This window comes from Salvelinus fontinalis, chromosome 31 (genome assembly GCF_029448725.1).
Source record: "Salvelinus fontinalis isolate EN_2023a chromosome 31, ASM2944872v1, whole genome shotgun sequence".
NCBI classification, from domain to species: Eukaryota; Metazoa; Chordata; class Actinopteri; order Salmoniformes; family Salmonidae; genus Salvelinus; species Salvelinus fontinalis.
In genome coordinates, this window is record NC_074695.1 from 10233989 (window position 1) to 10258532 (window position 24544).

The 24544-nt window shown below is 43.9% G+C and overlaps 1 protein-coding gene across 4 annotated transcripts in view; it reads left to right on the forward strand.

Moving 5' to 3' along the window:
- Window positions 1-16057, forward strand: part of LOC129829513 (AMP deaminase 2-like) — a 76788-nt gene extending 60731 nt beyond the window's left edge. For all 4 annotated transcript variants that reach the window (XM_055891237.1, XM_055891239.1, XM_055891240.1 and 1 more), the window contains 2 exons: window positions 1616-1726; window positions 12130-16057. In XM_055891237.1, the coding sequence (XP_055747212.1) occupies window positions 1616-1726; window positions 12130-12636 (618 nt within the window). In that variant the 3' untranslated portion in view covers window positions 12637-16057. The remainder of the gene's footprint in view (window positions 1-1615; window positions 1727-12129) is intronic.
- Window positions 16058-24544: the final 8487 nt, after the last annotated feature.

Below are 24544 nucleotides of genomic sequence, written 5' to 3' on the forward strand. Positions count from 1 at the left end.
GTCAGCCTGCCATGAGCGTCGAGAGCCGTCAGCCTGCCATGAGCGTCGAGAGCCGTCAGCCTGCCATGAGCGTCGAGAGCCGTCAGCCTGCCATGAGCGTCGAGAGCCGTCAGCCTGCCATGAGCGTCGAGAGCCGTCAGCCAGCCATGAGCGTCGAGATTCGTCAGTCAGCCAGGAGCTGTCCTTCAGCCTGAAAAGGCTGGATACCCAGAACTGCCCATCAGTCCAGAGCTGTCTCTCTGTCCGGAGCTGCCTTTCAGTCCGGAGTTGCCCCTCTATCCTAATCTCCCTCTCTATCTTCATCTATCTCTATATTCTTATCTATCCCTCTTTCTTGATTTATCTCTCTGTCCCGGTGTTGTCCCTATTAGATATGTTGTTAAGGGAATTTTGTGGGGGTCAAAAGAGGGTGGACATTCTTGGAGGGAGGAAGTTAGGATGGATTATGGTGGGGTGGGAACCGCGCCCCGAGCCTGAACCACCACCGTGGTTAGATGCCCACCCAGACCCTCCCCTAGACTTTGTGCTGGTGCGTCCGGAGTTCGCACCTTGTGGGGGGGGTACTGTCACGTTCCTGACCTATTTATGTTAGTTTTTGTGTGTTAGTTGGTCAGGACGTGAGGTTGGGTGGGCATTCTATGTTATCTGTTTCTATGTTGGTTTTGGTTTGCCTGGTATGGCTCTTGATTAGAGGCAGGTGGTTTGCGTTTGCCTCTAATTAAGAGTCATATTTAGGTAGGGCATTCTCACTGTTTGTTTGTGGGTGATTGTCTCCTGTGTCCGTATGTTATGTTCGTACCACATAGGACTGTAGCGTTTGTTTGTTTCGTTTTCGTTTCGATGTCGTCTGTTACCTGTACGTAAGTTTATGTTTAGTTATGTAAGTTTATGTTCAGGTCTCGTCAACGTCGTTTTGTTATTTTGTAGTTTTGCAAGTGTTTGTTTCGTTTCGTGTTGCCATCTTTATCGTTGTGTTAATAAAGATGGCTTATTTCCCAAAGCCTGCGTTTTGGTCTGAGGATCCTTCTCTTCTCACCTCATCTGAGGATGAGGAGAGCGTCACCCGTTACAGTTACTGTATTTGTTTCTCTGAAATGAAACCATCAAGTGATAAATGTTAAACAAATACATGTCTGTCATTGAACAACCCCATGCTATCATTAAGAGTGGAAAAAAAAAAACATTAATCTCTTCTCATCTTTAGCCAATAAATGCTAATTTACCAAAATGTCTGAAAATGGATAAAAAGTGTTTTGGAGTTAAACTCTTCATGTGCTCTACACACAAAAGACAGTAAGTTGGTAGATAGTGTGGATGACGGTCGGTGACGTAATGACTACTTAACACAATGAATGGATAAAAACCCTTGCTCTACACACAAAATACAAAATCCTAGATATGCGTAACGTACTATAACAGTATGGGGTGGAATCAATCCGTATCTTGGAAGAATCGCGGACGATCCGTGTCAACATTTAAAAGTGTTCACCGTGAAAGCAGGAACATTGCCTTCACATTTCAAATCGAGCTATAATGGGGATCTTCTGCGATACGGATTGAATCCAGCCCTACGTCTGTAAACGATTGTCTTGTATTCCATACTGTCCCTTTCCAGGAGCCCCTGATGGAGGAGTACAGCATCGCTGCTCAGGTGTGGAAGCTCAGCTCCTGTGACATGTGTGAGCTGGCCAGGAACAGTGTTCTGATGAGCGGCTTCTCCCATAAGGTAAACGTACCACTGCTGTTCAGAGCAATATCTTCTCTCTACATTACCTACATTGTTATGGATGTATCCAAATAAATGTCACTAGAAAACAGCTTTAAAAAATTCAAATGCAGCTACTTTGTTGTTATCCTGGGGGCACTGTTTGACGGGACTGTAAATTAGTCGTAGTTGGCTAGCTAGCAAGCAAGGGATAAGAACGTTGCCAGCCTGTATGGCAGTAGAATATTTAGAATGAACGGCTTGGTCAAACAAAAAGACTTAACAACTGGGTCGTGTTTCTGGCAACCGAACGCATAGAACGAACGACCAGACAGTGTGGTGGAAAATTGTCCTCAAGTTTCCCTCAAAAAACAAAGCACCTCCGAGTTTGTGGAATCAAGATAGACTTTATTACAAAAGCAATAGAGGCGAGCTGCTCGGCAGAGCAACTGTCTTCCTAGTCTCTGCACACACCTTTTACACAGTTTCATCCTTACATCATATACATAGACATTTATTTTTTATTTAAATTATCCATACCCCTTGGATTCTCGCCACCATTATCTCTCTGTCTTGGTTCTGTTTACGTCCATCTTAACCTGATTACCCCTCCTCTTAATAGCCCAGATTTCCAACCATAGATTATATTGGTGACATAACCATAGCAATGATACCAAAAAGAATATGGACACACACACAGTATGTGGTGAATGTCTACTGGTACCCAAAGGTTTGGTCAATGGCTTCCGATCACAGGTCTAGTGGCCTCCCGGGACTGGGTAATCAAATCAAATCAAGTTTATTTTATATAGCCCTTCGTACATCAGCTAATATCTCGAAGTGCTGTACAGAAACCCAGCCTAAAACCCCAAACAGCAAGCAATGCAGGTGTAGAAGCACGGTGGCTGGGGAAAACTCCCTAGAAAGGCCAAAACCTAGGAAGAAACCTAGAGAGGAACCAGGCTATGAGGGGTGGCCAGTCCTCTTCTGGCTGTGCCGGGTGGAGATTATAACAGAACATGGCCAAGATGTTTAAAATGTTCATAATGACAAGCATGGTCAAATAATAATCAGGAATAAATGTCAGTTGGCTTTTCATAGCCGATCATTAAGAGTTGAAAACAGCAGGTCTGGGACAGGTAGCACGTCCAGTGGACAGGTCAGGGTTCCATAACCGCAGGCAGAACAGTTGAAACTGGAACAGCAGCAAGGTCAGGTGGACTGGGGACAGCAAGGATCATCATGCCCGGTCGTCCTGACGCATGGTCCTAGGGCTCAGGTCCTCCGAGAGAGAGAAAGAAAGAGAGAAGGAGAGAATTAGAGAGAGCATACTTAAATTCACACAGGACACTGGATAAGACAGGAGAAGTACTCCAGATATAACCAACTGACCCTAGCCCCCCGACACATAAACTACTGCAGCATAAATACTGGAGGCTGAGACAGGAGGGGTCAGGAGACACTGTGGCCCCATCCGATGATATCCCCGGACAGGGCCAAACAGGAAGGATATAACCCCACCCACTTTGCCAAAGCACAGCCCCCGCACCACTAGAGGGATATCTTCAACCACCAACTTACAATGCTGAGACAAGGCCGAGTATAGCCCACAAAGATCTCCACTACAGCACAAACCAAGGGGGGGCGCCAACCCAGACAGGAAGATCACGTCAGTAACTCAACCCACTCAAGTGACGCACCCCTCCCAGGGACGGCATGAAAGAGCACCAGTAAGTCAGTGACTCAGCCCCTGTAATAGGGTTAGAGGCAGAGAATCCCAGTGGAGAGAGGGGAACCGGCCAGGCAGAGACAGCAAGGGCGGTTCGTTGCTCCAGAGCCTTTCCGTTCACCTTCACACTCCTGGGCCAGACTACACTCAATCATATGACCTACTGAAGAGATAAGTCTTCAGTAAAGACTTAAAGGTTGAGACCGAGTCTGCGTCTCTCACATGGGTAGGCAGACCATTCCATAAAAATTGAGATCTATAGGAGAAAGCCCTGCCTCCAGCTGTTTGCTTAGAAATTCTAGGGACAATTAGGAGGCCTGCGTCTTGTGACCGTAGCGTACGTGTAGGTATGTACGGCAGGACCAACTCGGAAAGATAGGTAGGAGCAAGCCCATGTAACGCTTTATAGGTTAACAGTAAAACCTTGAAATCAGCCCTTGCCTTAACAGGAAGCCAGTGTAGGGAAGCTAGCACCTGAGTAATATGATCAATTTTCTTGGTTCTAGTCAGTATTCTAGCAGCCGTATTTAGCACTAACTGAAGTTTATTTTGTGCTTCATCCAGGTAGCCAGAAAGTAGAGCATTGCAGTAGTCTAACCTAGAAGTAACAAATGCGTGGATTAATTTTTCTGCATCATTTTTGGACAGAACATTTCTGATTTTTGCAATGTTACGTAGATGGAAAAAAGCTGTCCTTGAAACAGTCTTGATATGTTCGTCAAAAGAGAGATCAGGGTCCAGAGTAACGCCGAGGTCCTTCACAGTTTTATTTGAGACGACTTTACAACCATCAAGATTAATTGTCAGATTTAACAGAAGATCTCTTTGTTTCTTGGGACCTAGAACAAGCATCTCTGTTTTGTCCGAGTTTAAAAGTAGAACGTTTTCAGCCATCCACTTCCTTATGTCTGAAACACAGGCTTCTAGCAAGGGCAATTTTGGGGCTTCACCATGTTTCATTGAAATGTACAGCTGTGTGTCATCCGCATAGCAGTGAAGTTAACATTATGTTTTCGAATGACATCCCCAAGAGGTAAAATATATAGTGAAAACAATAGTGGTCCTAAAACGAACCTTGAGGAACACCGAAATGTACAGTTGATTTGTCAGAGGACAAACCATTCACAGAGACAAACTGATATCTTTCCGACAGATAAGATCTAAACCAGGCCAGAACTTGTCCGTGTAGACCAATTTGGGTTTCCAGTCTCTCCAAAAGAATGTGGTGATCGATGGTATCAAAGGCAGCACTAAGGTCTAGTAGCACGGGGACAGATGCAGAGCCTCGGTCTGATGCCATTAAAAGGTAATTTACCACCTTCACAAGTGCAGTCTCAGTGCTGTGATGGGGTCTAAAACCAGACTGAAGCATTTCGTATACATTGTTTGTCTTCAGGAAGGCAGTGAGTTGCTGCGCAACAGCTTTTTCTAAAATGTTTGAGAGGAATGGAAGATTCGATATAGGCCGATAGTTTTTTATATTTTCTGGGTCAAGGTTTGGCTTTTTCAAGAGAGGCTTTATTACTGCCACTTTTAGTGAGTTTGGTACACATCCGGTGGATAGAGAGCCGTTTATTATGTTCAACATAGGAGTGCCAAGCACATGAAGCTGCTCTTTCAGTAGTTTAGTTGGAATAGGATCCAGTATGCAGCTTGAAGGTTTAGAGGCCATGATTATTTTCATCATTGTGTCAAGAGATATAGTACTAAAACACTTAAGTGTCTCTACCGACCCCAGGCCCTGGCAGAGCTGTGCAGATCCAGGACAGCTAAGCCCTGGAGGAATACGCAGATTTAAAGAGGAGTCCGTAATTTGCTTTCTAATGATCAGGATCTTTTCCTCAAAGAAGTTCATGAATTTATTACTGCTGAAGTGAAAGCCATCCTCTCTTGGGGAATCCTGCTTTTTAGTTAGCTTTGCAACAGTATCAAAAATAGATTTTGGATTGTTCTTATTTTCCTCAATTAAGTTGGAAAAGTAGGATGATCGAGCAGCAGTGAGGGTTCTTCGATACTGCACGGTACTGTCTTTCCAAGCTAGTCGGAAGACTTCCAGTTTGGTGTGGCGCCATTTCCATTCCAATTTTCTGGAAGCTTGCTTCAGAGCTCGGGTATTTTCTGTATACCAGGGAGCTAGTTTCTTATGACAAATGTTTTTCGTTTTTAGGGTTGCGACTGCATCTAGGGTATTGCGCAAGGTTAAATTGAGTTCCTCAGTTAGGTGGTTAACTGATTTTTGTCCTCTGACGTCCTTGGGTAGGCAGAAGGAGTCTGGAAGGGCATCAAGGCATTTTTGTGTTGTCTGAGAATTTATAGCACGACTTTTGATGCTCCTTGGTTGGGGTCTGAGCAGATTATTTGTTGCGATTGCAAACGTAATAAAAGGGTGGTCCGATAGTCCAGGATTATGAGGAAAAACATTAAGATCTACAACATTTATTCCATGGGACAAAACTAGGTCCAGAGTATGACTGTGGCAGTGAGTTGGTCCAGAGACATTTTGAACAAAACCCACTGAGTCGATGATGGCTCCGAAAGCCTTTTGGAGTGGGTCTGTGGACTTTTCCATATGAATATTAAAATCACCAAAATTAGAATATTATCTGCTATGACTACAAGGTCCGATAGGAATTCAGGGAACTCAGTTAAGAACGCTGCATATGGCCCAGGAGTCCTGTAAACAGTAGCTATTAAAAGTGATTGAGTAGGCTGCATAGATTTCATGATTAGAAGCTCAAAAGACGAAAATGTCTTTTTTTTTTTGTAAATTGAAATTTGCTATCGTAAATGTTAGCAACCCCTCCGCCTTTGCGGGATGCACGGGGGATATGACTTCCCTTAGCATAATGACCCTGACACACACATACAGTAAAACCTATTAAGAAGCATAACACATATACTGGAAATACTGAAGATACTGGGGGAAAAAACTATACCGGCTTGGGTAGTAACCCTATATTTGTGTCGGGACTATATCTCATGGAAGGATGAAATGGTATGAATAAATTCATTCTCCACCAAATTTCACAGTGGGTGCCAGACTCTGTGGCTTGTAGGCCTCTCCATGTCTCGCACCCAAGTGAAATTTGGTGGAGGATCGGTGATGATCTGGGGGTGCTTCAGCAAGGCTGGAATCAGACAGATTTGTCTTTGTGAAGGACGCATGAATCAATCCACGTACAAGGTTGTCCTGGAAGAAAACTTGCTGCCTTCTGCTCTGACAATGTTCCCCAACTCTGAAGATAGGTTTTTCCACCAGGACAATGCTCCATGCCACACAGCCAGGTCAATCAAGGTGTGGATGGAGGACCATCAGATCAAGACCCTGTCATGGCCAGCCCAATCTCCAGACATGAACCCCATTGAAAACCTCTGGGAATGTGATCAAGAGGAAGATGGATGGTCACAAGTCATCAAACAAAGCCGAGCTGCTTGAATTTCTGCACCAGGAGTGGCATAAAGTCACCCAACATCAATGTGAAAGACTGGTGGAGAGCATGACAAGACGCATGAAAGCTGTGATTGAAAATCAGGGTTATTCCACCAAATATAGATTTTTGAACTCTTCCTAAGTTAAAACATTAGTATTGGGTTGATTAAAAATGAATATGAATGTATTTTCTTTGCATTATTGGAGGTCTGACAACACTGCATCTTTATTGTTATTTTGACCAGTTGTCATTTTCTGCAAATAAATGCTCTAAATGACAATATTTTTATTTGGGATTTGGGAGAAATCTGACTAGAACATATTGGGCTGGCCATGACAGGGATTTGGGAGAAATGTTGTCAGTAGTTAATAGAATGAAACAAAAATGTTTATTTTACCCCCCAAAAAAACACATACCTATAAACAGTAAAACCAGAGAAACTGATAATTTTGGTCTCTTAATTTTATCCAGAGCTGTATATACAGTTGAAGTCGGAAGTTTACATACAGTCGTGGCCAAAAGTTCTGAGAATGACACAAATATAAATTTTCACAAAGTCTGCTGCCTCAGTTTTTTAAAATATTTTTGTCAGATGTTACTATGGAATACTGAAGTATAATTACAAGCATTTCACAAGTGTCAAAGGGTTTTATTGACAATGACATGAAGTTGATGCAAAGAGTCAATATTTGCAGTTGACCCTTCTTTTTCAAGACCTCTGCAATCCGACCTGGCATGCTGTCAATTAACTTCTGGGCCACATCCTGACTGATGGCAGCCTATTCTTGCATAATCAATGCTTGGAGTTTGTCAGAATTTGTGGGGTTTTGTTTGTCCACCCGCCTCTTGAGGATTGACCACAAGTTCTCAATGGGATTAAGGTCTGGGGAGTTTCCTGGCCATGGACCCAAATTATTGATGATTTGTTCCCCGAGCCACTTAGTTATCACTTTTGCCTTATAGCAAGGTGCTCCATCATGCTGGAAAAGGCAGGATGTGTTGATGTGGATGTGTTGGTACCATTCTTTATTCATGGCTGTGTTCTTAGGCAAAATTGTGAGGGGGCCCACTCCCTTGGCTGAGAAGCAACCCCACACATGAATGGTCTCAGGATGCTTTACTGTTGGCATGACACAGGACTGATGGTAGCGCTCACCTTGTCTTCTCCGGACAAGCTTTTTTCCGGATGCCCCAAAAAATCGGAAAGGCGATTCATCAGAGAAAATTACTTTACCCCAGTCCTCAGCAGTCCAATCCCTGTACCTTTTGCAGAATATCAGTCTGTCCCTGATGTTTTTCCTGGAGAGAAGTGGCTTCTTTGCTGCCCTTGTTGACACCAGGCCATCCTCCATAAGTCTTTGCCTCATTGTGGGTGCAGATGCACTCACTGCCATTCCAGAGCAAGCTCTGTACTGGTGGTGCCCCGATCCCGCAGCTAAATCAACTTTAGGAGACAGTCCTGGCGCGTGCTGGACTTTCTTGGGTGTCCTGAAGCCTTCTTCACAACAATTGAACTGCTCTCCTTAAAGTTTTCGATGATCCGATAAATGGTTGATTTAGGTGCAATCTTACTGGCAGCAATATCCTTGCCTGTAAAGCCCTTTTTGTGCAAAGCAATGATGACGGCACGTGTTTCCTTGCAGGTAACCATGGTTGACAGAGGAAGAACAATGATTCCAAGCACCACCCTCCTTTTGAAGCTTCAGTCTGTTCTTCGAACTCAAACAGCATAACAGAGTGATCTCCAGCCTTGTCATCGTCAACACTCACACCTGTGTTAACGAGAGAATCCCTGACATGATGTCAGCTGGACCTTTTGTGGCAGGTTTGAAATGCAGTGGAAATGTTTTTGGGGGGATTCAGTTCATTTTGCATGGCAAAGAGGGACTTTGGAATTAATTGCAATTCATCTGATCACTCTTCATAACATTCTGGAGTATATGCAAATTGCCATCATACAAACTGACTTTGTGAAAATTAATATTTGTGTCATTCTCAAAACCTTTGGCCACGACTGTACACTTTAGCCAAATTCATTTAAACTCAGTTTTTCACAATTACTGACATTTAATCCTAGTAAAAATTCCCTGTCTTAGGTCAGCTAGGATCACCACTTTATTTTAAGAAAGTGAAATGTCAGAATAATAGTAGAGAGAATGATTTATTTCAGCTTTTATTTCTTTCATCACATTCCCAGTGAGTCAGAAGTTTACATACACTCAATTAGTATTTTGGTAATATTGCCTGTTTAACTTGGGTCAAACGTTTCTGGTAGCCTTCCACAAGCTCCCACAATAGGTTGGGTGAATTTTGGCCCATTCCTCCTGACAGAGCTGGTGTAACTGAGTCCATTTGGAAGGCTCATTTGCGACCAAGCTTTAACTTCCTGACTGATGTCTTGAGATGGTGCTTCAATATATCCACATACTTTTCCTTCCTCATGGTGCCATCTATTTTGTGAAGTGCACCAGTCCCTCCTGCAGCAAAGCACCCCTACAACATGATGCTGCCACCCCCGTGCTTCACGGTTGGGATGGTGTGCTTCGGCTTGCCTGCCTCCCCCTTTTTCCTCCAAACATAACGATGGTCATTATGGGCAAACAGTTCTATTTTTGTTTCATCAGACAAGAGGACATTTCTCCAAAAAGTACAATGTTTGTCCCCATGTGCAGTTGCAAACCGTAGTCTGGCTTTTTTATGGCGGTTTTGGAGCAATGGCTTCTTCCTTGCTGAGCGGCCTTTCAGGTTATGTCGATATACTGTAGGTCTCGTTTTACTGTGGATATAGATACTTTTGTACCTTCCTCCAACATCTTCACATGGTCCTTTGCTGTTGTTCTGGGATTGATTTGCACTTTTCGCACAAAAGTACGTTCATCTCCAGGAGACAGAACGCTTCTCCTTCCTGAGCGATATGACGGCTGCGTGGTCCCATGGTGTTTATACTTGCGTACTATTGGTTGTACAGATGAACATGGTACTTTTAGGTGCTTAGATATTTCTCTCAAGGATGAACCAGACTTGTGGAGGTGTACAACTTGTTTTCTGAGGTCTTGGCTGATTTATTTTTTATTTTCCCATGATGTCAAGCAATGAGGCACTGAGTTTGAAGGTAGGCCTTGAAATACATCCACAGGTACACCACCAATTGACTAAAATGATGTCAATTAGCCTATCAGAAGCTTCTAAAACCATGACATCATTTTCTGGAATTTTCCAAGCTGTTTAAAGGCACAGTCAACTTAGTGTATGTAAGCTTCTGACCCACTGGAATTGTGATACACTGAATTATAAGTAAAATAATCTGTCTGTAAACAATTGTTGGAAAAACGACTCGCGTCATGCACAAAGTAGATGTCCTGACCGACTTGCCAAAACTATAGTTTGCTTACAAGAAATTTGTGGAGTGATTGAAAAACAAGTTTTAATGACTCCACCTTAAGTGTATGTAAACTTCCAACTTCTACTGTATATATATATATATATTTTTTTTTAAGGAACTCATTCTGGCTTTCAACTTATTCTTGAAAGTTGTAATAAACTCAGGGAAAATAGAAATGTCCTCTCACTGTCATCTGCGTTTATTTTCAGCAAAATTAACATGTGTAAATATTTGTATGAACATAACAAGATTCAACAACAGAGATATAAACTGAACAAGTTCCACAGACATGTGACTAACAGAAATGGAATAATGTGTACCTGAACAAAGGGGGGGTCAAAATCAAAAGTAACAGTCAGTATCTGGTGTGGCCACCAGCTGCATTAAGTACTGCAGTGCGTCTCCTCATGGACTGCACCAGATTTGCCAGTTCTTGCTGTGAGATGTTACCCCACTCTTCCACCAAGGCAACTGCAAGTTCCTGGACATTTCTGGGGAGAATGGCCCTAACCCTCACCCTCCGATCCAACAGGTCCCAGATGTGCTCAATGGGATTGTGATCCGGGCTCCTCGCTGGCCATGGCAGAACACTGACATTCCTGTCTTGCAGGAAATCATGCACAGAACGAGCAGTATGGCTGGTGGTATGTCAGGATGAGCCTGCAGGAAGGGTACCACATGAGGGAGGAGGATGTCTTCCCTGTAACGCACAGCATTGAGATTGGCTGCAATGACAACTAGCTCAGTCCGATGATGCTGTGACACACTGCCCCAGACCATGACTCCACCTCCAAATTGATCCCGCTCCAGAGTACAGGCCTCGGTGTTACGCTCACTCCTTCAACGATAAACGTGAATCCAACCATCACCCCTGGTGAGACAAAACCGCGACTCGTCAGTGAAGAGCACTTTTTGCCAGTCCTGTCTTGTCCAGCGAAGGTGGGTTTGTGCCCACAGGCGACGTTGTTGCCGGTGAGGACCTGCCTTACGACAGGCCTACAAGCCCTCAGTCCAGCCTCTCTCAGCCTATTGCGGACAGTCTGAGAACAGATGGAGGGATTGTGTGTTCCTGGTGTAACTCGGGCAGTTGTTGTTGCCATCCTGTACCTGTCCCGCAGGTGTGATGTTCGGATGTACCGATCCTGTGCTGGTGTTGTTACACGTTGTCTGCCACTGCGAGGATGATCAGCTGTCCGTCCTGTCTCCCTGTAGCGCTGTCTTAGGCGTCTCACAGTACGGACATTGCAATTTATTGCCCTGGCCACATCTGCAGTCCTCATGCCTCCTTGCAGCATGACTAAGGCACATTCACGCAGATGAGCAGGGACCCTGGGCATCTTTATTTTGGAGTTTTTCAGAGTCAGTAAAAAAGGCCTCTTTAGTATCCTGAGTTTTCATAACTGTGACCTTAATTTCCTACCGTCTGTAAGCTGTCAATGTCATAAAGACTTCTTAGGGCTGCAATCCCGTTAACGGGGTCGATATGACAACAGCCAGTGAAAGTGCAGGGCGCCATATTCAAATAACAGAAATCTCGTAATTAAAATTCCTCAAGCATACAAGTATTTCACACCATTTTAAAGATACATTTCTTGTTAATCCCACCACAGTGTCCGATTTCAAAAAGGCTTTACAGCGAAAGCACCACAAACGATTATGTTAGGTCACCGCAAAATCACAGAAAAACACAGCCATTTTTCCAGCCAAAGACAGGAGTCACAAAAAGCAGAAATAGAGATAAAATTAATCACTAACCTTTGATGATGTATATCTTCTTTACGTACCTAGGCCTTTTCCCCAAAAACGTTTTACTCTTCATTTCTCATGTAAATGTCTCCAGAAGAGTTCCATTTCATCATGCCCCTCCCCTTTCTTTCCCCAGGTGAAGAGTTACTGGCTGGGCCCTCACTACATCAAGGAGGGCCAGGAGGGCAACGACATCCGACGCACCAACGTCCCCGACATCCGTGTGGAGTACCGCTATGAGACCATGTGTGAAGAGCTTAACCTCATCACCCAGGCCATCCACACAGAGGAGCTGGAGGCCATCCACACAGAGGAGCTGGAGGCCATCCACACAGAGGAGCTGGAGGCCATCCACACAGAGGAGCTGGAGGCCATCCACACAGAGGAGCTGGAGGCCATCCACACAGAGGAGCTGGAGGCCATCCACACAGAGGAGCTGGAGGCCATCCACACAGAGGAGCTGGAGGCCATCCACACAGAGGAGCTGGAGGCCATCCACACAGAGGAGCTGGAGGCCATCCACACAGAGGAGCTGGAGGCCATCCACACAGAGGAGCTGGAGGCCATCCACACAGAGGAGCTGGAGGCCATCCACACAGAGGAGCTGGCCATCCACACAGAGGAGCTGGCCATCCACACATAGGAGCCAGAGGCCATCCACACGGAGGAGGGGATGCTGTGTAGAGGGCCTGTTTAGGGGGAGAGAGGAGGAGGGGAGGCTGTGTAGGGTACCTGTGTAGGGGGAGAGAGGAGGAGGGAGGAGGAGTAACAGGGAGGAGGGCAACCTTCGTATGGCCATCCACACAGAGGAGCTGGAGGCCATCCACACTGAGGAGGGGATGCTGTGTAGAGGGCCTGTTTAGGGGGAGAGAGGAGAAGGGGAGGCTGTGTAGGGGGCCTGTTTAAGGGGAGAGAGGAGGACGGGAGGCTGCGCATGGAACCTGTGTAGGGGGAGAGAGGAGGAGGGGAGGCTGTGTAGGGGGAGAGAGGAGGAGGGAGGAGGAGTAATAGGGAGGAGGCGTAACAGGGAGGAGGGCAACCTTCGTATGGGGCCTGTGGAGGAAGAGGAGGGAAGAGGGGGGGAGGAGGAGCAGGGAAGTGGAGGGAGCAGGAGCAGGGAGGAGGAGCAGAGAAGAGGAGGGAAGGGGAGCAGGGAAGTGGAGGAGGAGGGAGGAAGTAGAGGGAGGAGGAAAAGAATAGAGCTGTGCCACACTAGAATAGGAGAATACATCCCCAAAGCATTGCTGCATACTAAGTGGTATGTGAGTGTGGATATTGGAATTGACCCTATCATTCACTTCATATCTCTTCATGTCTCTTCTTATCAAACCCATTGCCAGGACAGAGTAGAGAATATATGTACTTTGTTTTTAAGGAAAATCTTTGCACAGACTTTACTGGCAGATATGGTTTGATAGAAAGAACTGTGTGTGAGAGGCCTGGAAGAGATCTGGACAATGCAGTACGAGAGAATTCATCTATTCCTGTCTGTCAAAATAATTTGTACATTTTAACTGTGTAAATGTTACTGTAATATCATTTCTGAATGTATTTATTTGCAAGTGAATAGGCTAACATGTTATTTTTCAGGTAATTTTTTTCTGCCGGTATAGAAAAACACTATATTCTCAATCCTGGTCGTTGTGTTATCCGACCCATATCTCCTGGTTCGTTGTGTTACCTGACCCATATCTCCCGGTTCCTTGTGTTATCCGACCCGTATCTCCTGGTTCCTTGTGTTATCCGACCCGTATCTCCTGGTTCCTTGTGTTATCCGACCCATATCTCCTGGTTCCTTGTGTTATCCGACCCATGTCTCCTGGTTCGTTGTGTTACCTGACCCATATCTCCCGGTTCCTTGTGTTATCCGACCCGTATCTCCTGGTTCCTTGTGTTATCCGACCCGTACCTCCTGGTTCCTTGTGTTATCCGACCCATATCTCCTGGTTCTTTGTGTTATCCGACCCATGTCTCCTGGTTCCTTGTGTTATCCGACCCATATCTCCTGGTTCCTTGTGTTATCCGACCCGTATCTCCTGGTTCCTTGTGTTATCCGACCCGTATCTCCTGGTTCCTTGTGTTATCCGACCCGTATCTCCTGGTTCCTTGTGTTATCCGACCCATATCTCCTGGTTCCTTGTGTTATCCGACCCATGTCTCCTGGTTCCTTGTGTTATCCGACCCATGTCTCCTGGTTCCTTGTGTTATCCGACCCGTATCTCCTGGTTCCTTGTGTTATCCGACCCGTATCTCCTGGTTCCTTGTGTTATCCGACCCATATCTCCTGGTTCCTTGTGTTATCCGACCCATGTCTCCTGGTTCGTTGTGTTACCTGACCCATATCTCCCGGTTCCTTGTGTTATCCGACCCGTATCTCCTGGTTCCTTGTGTTATCCGACCCGTACCTCCTGGTTCCTTGTGTTATCCGACCCATATCTCCTGGTTCTTTGTGTTATCCGACCCATGTCTCCTGGTTCCTTGTGTTATCCGACCCATATCTCCTGGTTCCTTGTGTTATCCGACCCGTATCTCCTGGTTCCTTGTGTTATCCGACCCGTATCTCCTGGTTCCTTGTGTTATCCGACCCGTATCTCCTGGTTCCTTGTGTTATCCGACCCATATCTCCTGGTTCCTTGTGTTATCCGACCCATGTCTCCTGGTTCCTTGTGTTATCCGACCCATGTCTCCTGGTTCCTTGTGTTATCCGACCCGTATCTCCTGGTTCCTTGTGTTATCCGACCCATGTCTCCTGGTTCCTTGTGTTATCCGACCCATATCTCCTGGTCCTTGTGTTAACCAACCCATATCTCCTGGTTCCTTGTGTTATCCGACCCATGTCTCCTGGTTCCTTGTGTTATCCGACCCGTATCTGCTGGTTCCTTGTGTTATCCGACCCATGTCTCCTGGTTCCTTGTGTTATCCGACCCGTATCTTCTGGTTCCTTGTGTTATCCGACCCGTATCTCCTGGTTCCTTGTGTTATCCGACCCATGTCTCCTGGTTCCTTGTGTTATCCGACCCATATCTCCTGGTTCCTTGTGTTATCCGACCCATATCTCCTGGTTCCTTGTGTTATCCGACCCATGTCTCCTGGTTCCTTGTGTTATCCGACCCATATCTCCTGGTCCTTGTGTTAACCAACCCATATCTCCTGGTTCCTTGTGTTATCCGACCCATGTCTCCTGGTTCCTTGTGTTATCCGACCCGTATCTGCTGGTTCCTTGTGTTATCCGACCCATATCTCCTGGTTCGTTGTGTTACCTGACCCATATCTCCTGGTTCCTTGTGTTATCCGACCCATATCTCCTGGTTCCTTGTGTTATCCGACCCGTGTATTTCTGGAAATATTTCTTAAGCCTTTATGGTTTTATACTAACCTGGAGAATTCCAGTCTGTGCTAACATTCCACTCCTTACCACACCAAACAACATTTTTGGCAATGACAAGGAGTACAAGGAGTGGAATGGTGGCACGAAACAGGTTCTTGATTTCAGGCTAGTTTTATACCTGGGCGACATTAAGACACTTTGAGCTGTTGCTACGGTAACTTATCTTTTGGCTCAGATTCATCAGACTCCACCTGACAATGGACTTTCATAATAGTGACTATCATATCTTATATCATATCGTTGCATATTACACCACTCTGTGAACATTATATCTGAACTAGGGGTCAGTGTTCTGCAAACGAAACGAATAAAGGTCCATGTTCGCATCGTCTACTTTAGATGGAGATACTACATCACGTTCTGTTTTTACAATCAATAATAACTGATAGATTTGTCTGTATGGCCATAAAACTCAAATGAAAGGTGAACGCACTCAACTTGTGCCAAAACGCTGTAATAACTTTGTATTACCGGTAGTGACGTATTGTAGCTTCATAACGGTCTCTTTTCAGACGTGTGTATGCCTGTGGTAAACTAACTCTATGACTGATGTGTTCATTTATTTTCCCAACCCTTCTGACTTGGTTCACTACGCCCTGTTGAAGAGAACTGTTTATTTATATTTTCGGTGTTTTTGTTTATCTCTGAAATAAATGTCTCTGAGACGTAGGAATTCGTTGCAGTTGTTGAAGTGTGTGATTCATTTAGCAATTTCTAAGGCCGGGAATCAATCTGATGGCGGGGTTGTCGACAATGCAGCTTTTAACGTTAATGTTCTGCAAACGTCGGCTCAGTTTGAATCCCAGTCAAAAGTTTACAAGTCTGTGGAAAATATTTATTTGTTCTGTTAAAGGTCCAATAAAGTCATTTTTGTCTCAACATCAAATCATTTCTGGGGTAACAATTAAGTACCTTACTGTGATTGGTTTCAATTAAAATGGTTAAAAAAAATATATGTAATTGCTTTTTAGCTCAAGTTTCTGAAGCAAGAATTTTTCAAGGACTCTGGGAGTTGTTTGAGTGGGAAGGGGAAACTTTTTTTTTGGAACTCTCTTATTGGTCTATTAACTAATTTATCGCATGGTGATGTCACCGACAGGCCAAAACTCCATCCCACTACTACAGGCTGAAGTTTCAGGTGGTCTTTTCAAACAGCTCTTATCAAATTTTCACAATATTCTCCAACCTCATAGTGTGGAAAAATATATAAAAAGCACAGGAAAATCACGTTTTTGACTGTACTAGGCCTTTCTGTCACTCATAGGTCATCATTTTCACACAGAATGGCACTCAGATACTATGTACGCCTAGTCTAGCTGTCACAGAGTTTGAACAGGTATTTATGACAGATAAGGTGAGTTGCCCAGACAAGGGCAAGGCACAGGGAAGAGAGAAAAATGTTAATCCCAAAGTCTGCAGGCAGTTCAATGGGTTTAGTCATTTTAGATAGGGAGAAGAGAGAGAAATAGATGGAGAGAAATAAAGAGTTATGTTAATGACATCTACTAATTAAACAAGAAACCAAAACAACAAGGTTTTGTTTGAACTTTCAAACACCATGTAAATTGTTCAGGACAGTTTTAGGGAAATCCATCCAAACTTTTCCATGTGAATTTAGTCAACAAGGGAAGCCCTCTAACCTCTTAACCAGAAAGTGGATGCAAAATGACTGGCATGTGTTGAGCAGACACAGAGCTTATTGTCTAGAGCATTACAGTCTTGTGGGCCGACATAGGATTATTCGTGTCTCTGACCTGGTCTGCTAACTACCTCTCTTAAAGAGCGCAGTGTATAAAGTCAGAACATCTGCTGTCTCAGCCACTGCCTGTCACCAAGGGAGTACCCCAAGGTTTGATCCTAGGCCCCACACTCTTCTCAATTTACAACATAGCTCAGGCAGTAGGAAACTTTCTCATCCATTTATATGCAGATGATACAGGCTTATACTCAGCTGGCCCCTCTCCGGATTTTGTGTTAAACTTTCTACAACAAAGCTTTCTTAGTGTCCAACAAGCTTTCCCTGCCCTTAAGTGACGATGACTAGTAGTTATCGTGTTGATGGTCATGATGAATGGTTAAGTGATGATATCTAGTAGTTATCATGTTGATGGTCATGATGAATGGTTAAGTGATAATGACTAGTAGTTATGTTGATGGCCATGATGAATGGTTAAGTGATGATGTTTAGTAGTTATCGTGTTGATGGTCATGATGAATGGTTAAGTGATGATGACTAGTAGTTATCATGTTGATGGTCATGATGAATGGTTAAGTGATGATGTCTAGTAGTTATCATGTTGATGGCCATGATGAATGGTTAAGTGATGATGACTAGTAGTTATCGTGTTGATGGTCATGATGAATGGTTAAGTGATGATGACTAGTAGTTATCATGTTGATGGTCATGATGAATGGTTAAGTGATGATGGCTAGTAGTTATCGTGTTGATGGTCATGATGAATGGTTAAGTGATGATGACTAGTAGTTATCATGTTGATGGTCATGATGAATGGTTAAGTGAGTGATGACTAGTAGTTATCATGTTGATGGTCATGATGAATGGTTAAGTGAGTGATGACTAGTAGTTATCATGTTGATGGTCATGATGAATGGTTAAGTGATGATGGCTAGTAGTTATCGTGTTGATGGTCATGATGAATGGTTAAGTGATGATGTGTCGTGGAAAATCATCTCAGAAATATAACGCTTTATCAGAACTTGTGAAATCAAAACATGCTTTTATTTACAATTGTATAACCATCTCGAATGTCCCGCTGAACCCCCACTCCCAGAGCACTGGTTCGCTCTTTATACCCAAATAGCATATGAGTCCACCCCATATGCAAATAAACATACTTCCCCTAATTCTTCAACATCATTATCTTTTTAGTTCAGGCTTCCTGCTTGTTCACACATACTAACGCCCATCATCTGCTTTCAGTTAAATTATAATAGTGGTCAGACTCTCTATCTTAGTGTGTCAACAAACTCCTTTTCCCCTCCCTTCACCACTAAATCAATGCACTCTTTGTGCCCCCCCTATCCTATCTATGTATCTGGTCTATGTCTCACTTAAATGGAATCAGCAGACTATGTGTTTCTTGTTCATTAGTGTCCAGCCACCCCAGGCATATTTCTCTGGTATGTATGCTTTTCTAGTGGAATGGGTAGACTATAAATCTAGTGTGTCAAAGCACCCAGGCGCCGACATGTCTGGTCAATCTGTCAACACAATGGAGAATCTACAAGGGTCAGAGGGTCAGAACGTCCCCCAGTAGACCTCCATCACCACGGTCCCATGACCCATGTTAACATGTGGTTTGTTACTACTACACTACTACACCATCTGCTAATCTTTGATTTCCTGTATTTACCAGAATGGCAAATGCACTCACATCTGCCTTCTTATACTATTTTCTAGTATACTCCTGTCTATTGTTTAATAGTGTGATATCTACCTACATATGTCACTTACTCCTACATAATCCCTCCTCTTGAGGGTAATTAACCTCAAAAACCATACTAAAAATGACATATAGAGAGTAGATATCAATACCAACAATTGACTAAAACATTATCAAAATAAAGCTTACAAATCACTTGTACCAAACATCTCCAATGTGAAATAGGAGTAAAAGATCCAATCAGAAACAGTATAAAAAATAAAAATAATACAATGAATATAATAAGAAATTGAATATGACATCAGCATTAGCCTTTACTTCTGCTCGTAATCCTTTGAGTTTGGCCATAGCAATATTGTGAATAAAGGTGCAACAGTCATCCCCAAACATGACACAAACTCCACCCTTCTCCACTAAGAGCCAATTAAGTATAGTCAATGAATCCCTGTTGAGTATAGCATATATAATTAATCCATTCTAAGTTCATATTTGGTGTTATCCCCAAAAATATAGATTCAAATCCTGATTTAACCTCATCTCTGGCCTTGAAATCCCTAGGTAGACCTCTAAGCAGTCCAATTGCATTAAGGTATATCTCAGGATCCTTCTCATAAGCCCTTTTAACTCTAGGTTTTACATAGTCATCATGGGGTGATTTAATAATCGTAACCTATTTAATTGCTCTAAGGCACAAAGACCAATCCATCCATCAGACAATACATTCAACAGTTAGTTTTTTTCCACACATCCAGAAACTATCAGCATTACCTCTGTCTTGAATTTTCAACATAGTAAGAGATGGCGCAACCTGAGTTATGTAACTACACAACCCTTTTCTATTCATAATCAACCCTTTATCATTACTTTTACGAACTCCCGCATTCTCTAACACCCAAATAGTATCACATTCTACAGTGGTGTTTCCTACATCAATTCCTTCGGTGTGGTGTCTGTAAAAACATTCATATTTTCCTTTAACCACGGTACCTCTGTCTAATTGAGGTACATTTAATTCAGTTCTAATGTTATAGGCAGCACAATCATTGTCTCCCAGCATGGTCTCATTCAACATAGTTTTACCCCTAGTCCTTACCCAGAGCAATCCTACATTTTATGTCACACAAGGGAATAGAATACTTTCTATTGGTACAATAGTCATTTTTCCAACTTACACAGGTTTTAAATGATGCTGGTTCAGAAACTATTAAAAGATCAGACAAAGGTGATTTTCTTCACAAAATACAATTGTCCATTCTGTGTCTGTTTGCCATATACTTAGCCCATTCGTATCACTCCTTCTTCACTACTTCTTGTCATGTGGTGTCCTTGAGTGGTTCTGATTCTGATATATCTAATTCTGTTGCTTTTTCAATGTTCTTATCTTGAGGTAGATCATTAGAGTTTATCAGAAAGTTTCAAATATCAGTAAAAACTCTCCTGACTGATGTCTCAGGTTGCTTTGTTGGCACGGTGGTCTGCTTGGTAAGGGCAGTCGATGTCATCTAGTGGTAGCTACTGTGGTCGTCACAGCAGCCGCCACCCTTGTTGTTGTCACAGGTTCTTCCTGTTCAGGTGCAGGGGTAGGTCTTCACCTTCCACTGGTTCAATCTTGTTCATGATGAGCACCTACTTGTCTTTTTCTTTGATTAATGTCAGGTCACATCCTTTCGGGTCCCAAACGACTTCTCCCTTTGTTTGGTGATGTGTCCATCCACAGAGTGCAATCTCCGATAAGGGTTTGATCCTTATGATTGAGATAGACTTCAGTTCTCCTGCTTCTGTTATAAATTTAGGTGGAACATAGATTCTAACCTTGTCAGTCTTTTTGGATTGTTCGGCTGATTCCATTCTTCTCTTCCTGCTCCCACCATACATCTTGATTGTGCATTAGTCTGTTGTTTCTATACTAGCATTCACTGTTACTTCTGTTATGTCAATGTCATTATTCTTTTGTTGTTCTAACATCAATTGTCTGTAAAGAAGGCCATTCAAAAGTTTAAAAGTCAATTGTGGGGTAATCCCCATTTTCTTCAGCTTGCGGGACTTTTCCTCCTCTTTCTTCACCTGAGGCTCTCTCCTCAGGCCGGACTTAACTTCCATCTGGAAGAGTTTCAATTTTAGGGAAGAAATGTTCTCATTCTGTTCCTTGTGAGGCCTCTCCTCCTCTTCTGGGTGCATTAGTCGGTGCACGTGTCATATTTTGGCTTTCACTTGATTTGCTGTTTTCTTGGCTCCTCCCTGGCGTCTCAATCGTTTCCGCTGCTCCTGCTCCCTCCAGGCTCCCTCCTGGTGAATCAGCATCCTCTGTGTCCTCATCTCTATGTGGTTGTATCCTTCTCTCTGTTAGGACTCAGCTGCAGTGGTTCAGATGGTACCACGTCTGGCTTCTTTTCACTTGGACGGCCGTTCTTGTTGCTTTGGCCACCTCATAGGGTCCATTTCTCCTCGGTTGATCACACTTCCTCCGGATCCCTCCAACGTGGACTAGATCTCCTGGTATTACTGGGAGAGGTCCTTCTGGTCCCCTTGGATCATCAGACGCAGAACCTCTCATCCTGGTTCAGGTTTCTGCCTACTTTCTGTGAATCATTCATACTTAGAGACTTATGGCCTCTGTTCTATGATTGCACCATACATCCTCTTACTTCCATCACTCATCACACAACAAACAGACATTCCAGCTGAAGCTGGCGAACCCCTCTCCTTCTGGTTTCCTAAACATAAGACTTGGAAAACAACAGACAAAACATAACAGCATTGACAATGTTATGTGTTATGCATAAATATATTCATGCAAACTGAAATCTGAGACCATGACAATTCCCACTCTCTCTTTACCTGACTCTATGCCTCCAGGATACTTTTCTGCTGGACTCCACAAAAATAAAAGCCCTAAAAAGCTTCCTCATGCTTCCACCCAGTCTTCCCCTTTCGGCCACAGGTTCTGAGAGGTGTTCCCAAATCATGTCATTTTTACTTAGTTTCCCATCTGCTCCATTTCAACTGATAATCATGTGCATAATCCTACAATTAACATTCTCTCTTCTTGAATTAATTCAACACTGTATATGCTTTCATATCAATCCCTTTAACATGTTTGTTTAGAGTATAATATCCTATCATCCATTCTCTTTCACATGATGTATTAAAAATAAAACAAGTAGCCTCCAAACTCAACCCAGTATGTCTATAGTGGAATCTAGTCTCTCTCTCTCTGATTCCACGTCCTCTGTCATGGTGTTTTCAAGCTCACCCATTATTCAGCTGGTCCTCGCTTCTCGTGAGACTTATGTACCCACCAAAGAGAGACATGAAGAACTTTACCACTGCAGTGTTGTAAGAAGTATACCACCAGCCTGGTGTATCTTGATGTACACTCAGTCTCCAGAATGCAGCCCAAGCCCTTCCATTTCTGGCTGTTTTTTCCTAAGGACATACACACTAACACATGGGTTATTTCCTGACAACATTAGCAAGATCACTAAATCTTAATTTTTAATTACAGCCCTATGTAACCATTCTGCCTCAAATACCTGGCCTCCTACCACAGAAATATTCAATGATAGTCAAATGTTGTTCCCTACATCAACTGCTGTACAATAACATGTAATCAGTAAACATCTTCCAGTTGGATTAATATCCAATCCTATCAAAACTAAGTAATAAGTTTCTTAAACTTTTGCTCTAGTGTTCAAAATGCCACCACTTATTCTTTTTACCATATCTTTAGATATGTGAATTGTTCTATTTACTTTAGAATTGTCCCTATATTTTACACAGCCAGCTTTCTTTCCTTTTCTGTGAATTATCTCTATTATTATACATAGTTTCTAGAAATAACACCCCTTCACTACCATTACCTTCATTTATGAGTCCCCTAACCCATAACAGCCATTGTTTAATACATACTTAAAACATCCTTAAGTCAATTTATATATCATTTATATCAGTATCAGTCCCTCCTCAGGAACATATACACAACCTTATGTTCCTCAAAACAAAAAGAAATTGACCAAACGAGAAAAAGAGAAAAAAAAATGTATAATGATTACACATTTGCAATAAATTTCCACTATTCGTAATGTAATTAAACCTGGAGAAAACGTCCATCTGTTTTATTCTATGCCCATGTTATTATTGGTCTCTTTCTTCTTCATTCTTGGGTATCATCGCACAACAGACTATCTTTTTATTCAATTACACATTAGATTTTATCATTCCAATTCTAATGACATTATAAAACAAAAAAATAAAAAACCTTTAATCTAATATTCTGTAAATTTTGTCAACCACCTTGTCTCAGGATTAGTTTCCAGAGCTTCCCTAGGCCTATTAACGTTAAACAGTTCTATATCTGTCACGTTCCTGACCTATTTTTATGTTATTTTGATTATGTTTAGTTGGTCAGGGCGTGAGTTGGGGTGGGCATTGTATGTTGTGTGTGTTTGGTTAGTCTATGGGTGTTGTATGTGTATGGGATAGTGTTTGTTAGGTTGTCTAGTTATGTCTATGGCTGCCTGGATTGGGTCTCAATCAGAGACAGCTGTCATTCATTTGTCTCTGATTGGGAGCCAGATTTAAGGTAGCCATAGGCAGTAGGCTTTTGTGGGTGTTTGTTTCCTGTGTCAGTGGTTGGACCACACAGGACTGTTTTGAGGTATGTCACGTTTGTTGTTTTGTAGTTTGTAGTGTTTTCCTGTTATTTTCATTAAACATGTACAATTATCAATCCGCATCTTGGTCCTATCCATGCTCCTCCTCGTTTGAGGAGGAGAACAACATTGACAGTCATTACAGAAACACCCACCACAACAGGACCAAGCGGATTGGAGCCGGAGGAAAGGAACTAAAGCAATGGGGAAAAGAGGAATGGACTTGGGAGGAGATTCTGGACGGAGAAGGACCCTGGGCAGAGCCAGAGGAGTGTCGCCGCCCCAAAGCGGAGCTGGAGGCAGCAAAAGCGGAGAGGAGGCATTATGAGGCGCTTGCAAGGCAGAGTGGCTGGAAACCCGAGAGGCTCACCCAAAAATTTATTGGGGGGGGGCTAAAGGGGAGTGTGGCGAAGCCGGGTTGGATACCTGAGCCAACTCCCCGGGCTTGCCGTGGAGTAAGAGGGCGTCGTACTGGTCAGACACCGTGTTATGCGGTAAAGGGCACGGTGTCCCCAGTACGCGTGCTTAGCCCAGTGCGGGCTATTCCACCTTGCCGCACTGGGAGGGCTAGGTTGGGCATCGAGCCGAGTGCCATGAAGCCGGCCCAACGTATCTGGTCTCCAGTACGTCTCCTCGGGCCGGCGTACATGGCACCAGCCTTACAGGTGGTGTCCCCGGTTCGCCTGCATAGCCCAGTGCGGGCTATTCCACCTCGCCGCACTGGCAGGGCTACGGGGACCATTCAACCTGGTAAGGTTGGGGAGGCTCGGTGCTCAAGAGCACGTGTCCTCCTTCACGGTCCGGTTTATCCGGCGCCACCTTCCCACCCCAGCTCAGTACCACCAGTGCCTACACCACGCACCAGGCTTCCAGTGCATCTCCAGAGTCCTGTTCCTCTTCCACGCACTCTCCCTATGGTGCGTGTCTCCAGCCCAGTGCCTCCAGTTCCGGCACCACGCACCAAGCCTCCTGTGCGTCTCCAGAGCCCTGGACGCACTGTTCCTTCTCCCCGCACTCGCCCTGAGGTGCGTGCCCTCAGCCCGGTACCTCCAGTTCCGGTACCACGCACCAGGCCTAGAGTGCGCCACGAGAGTCCAGTGTGCCCTG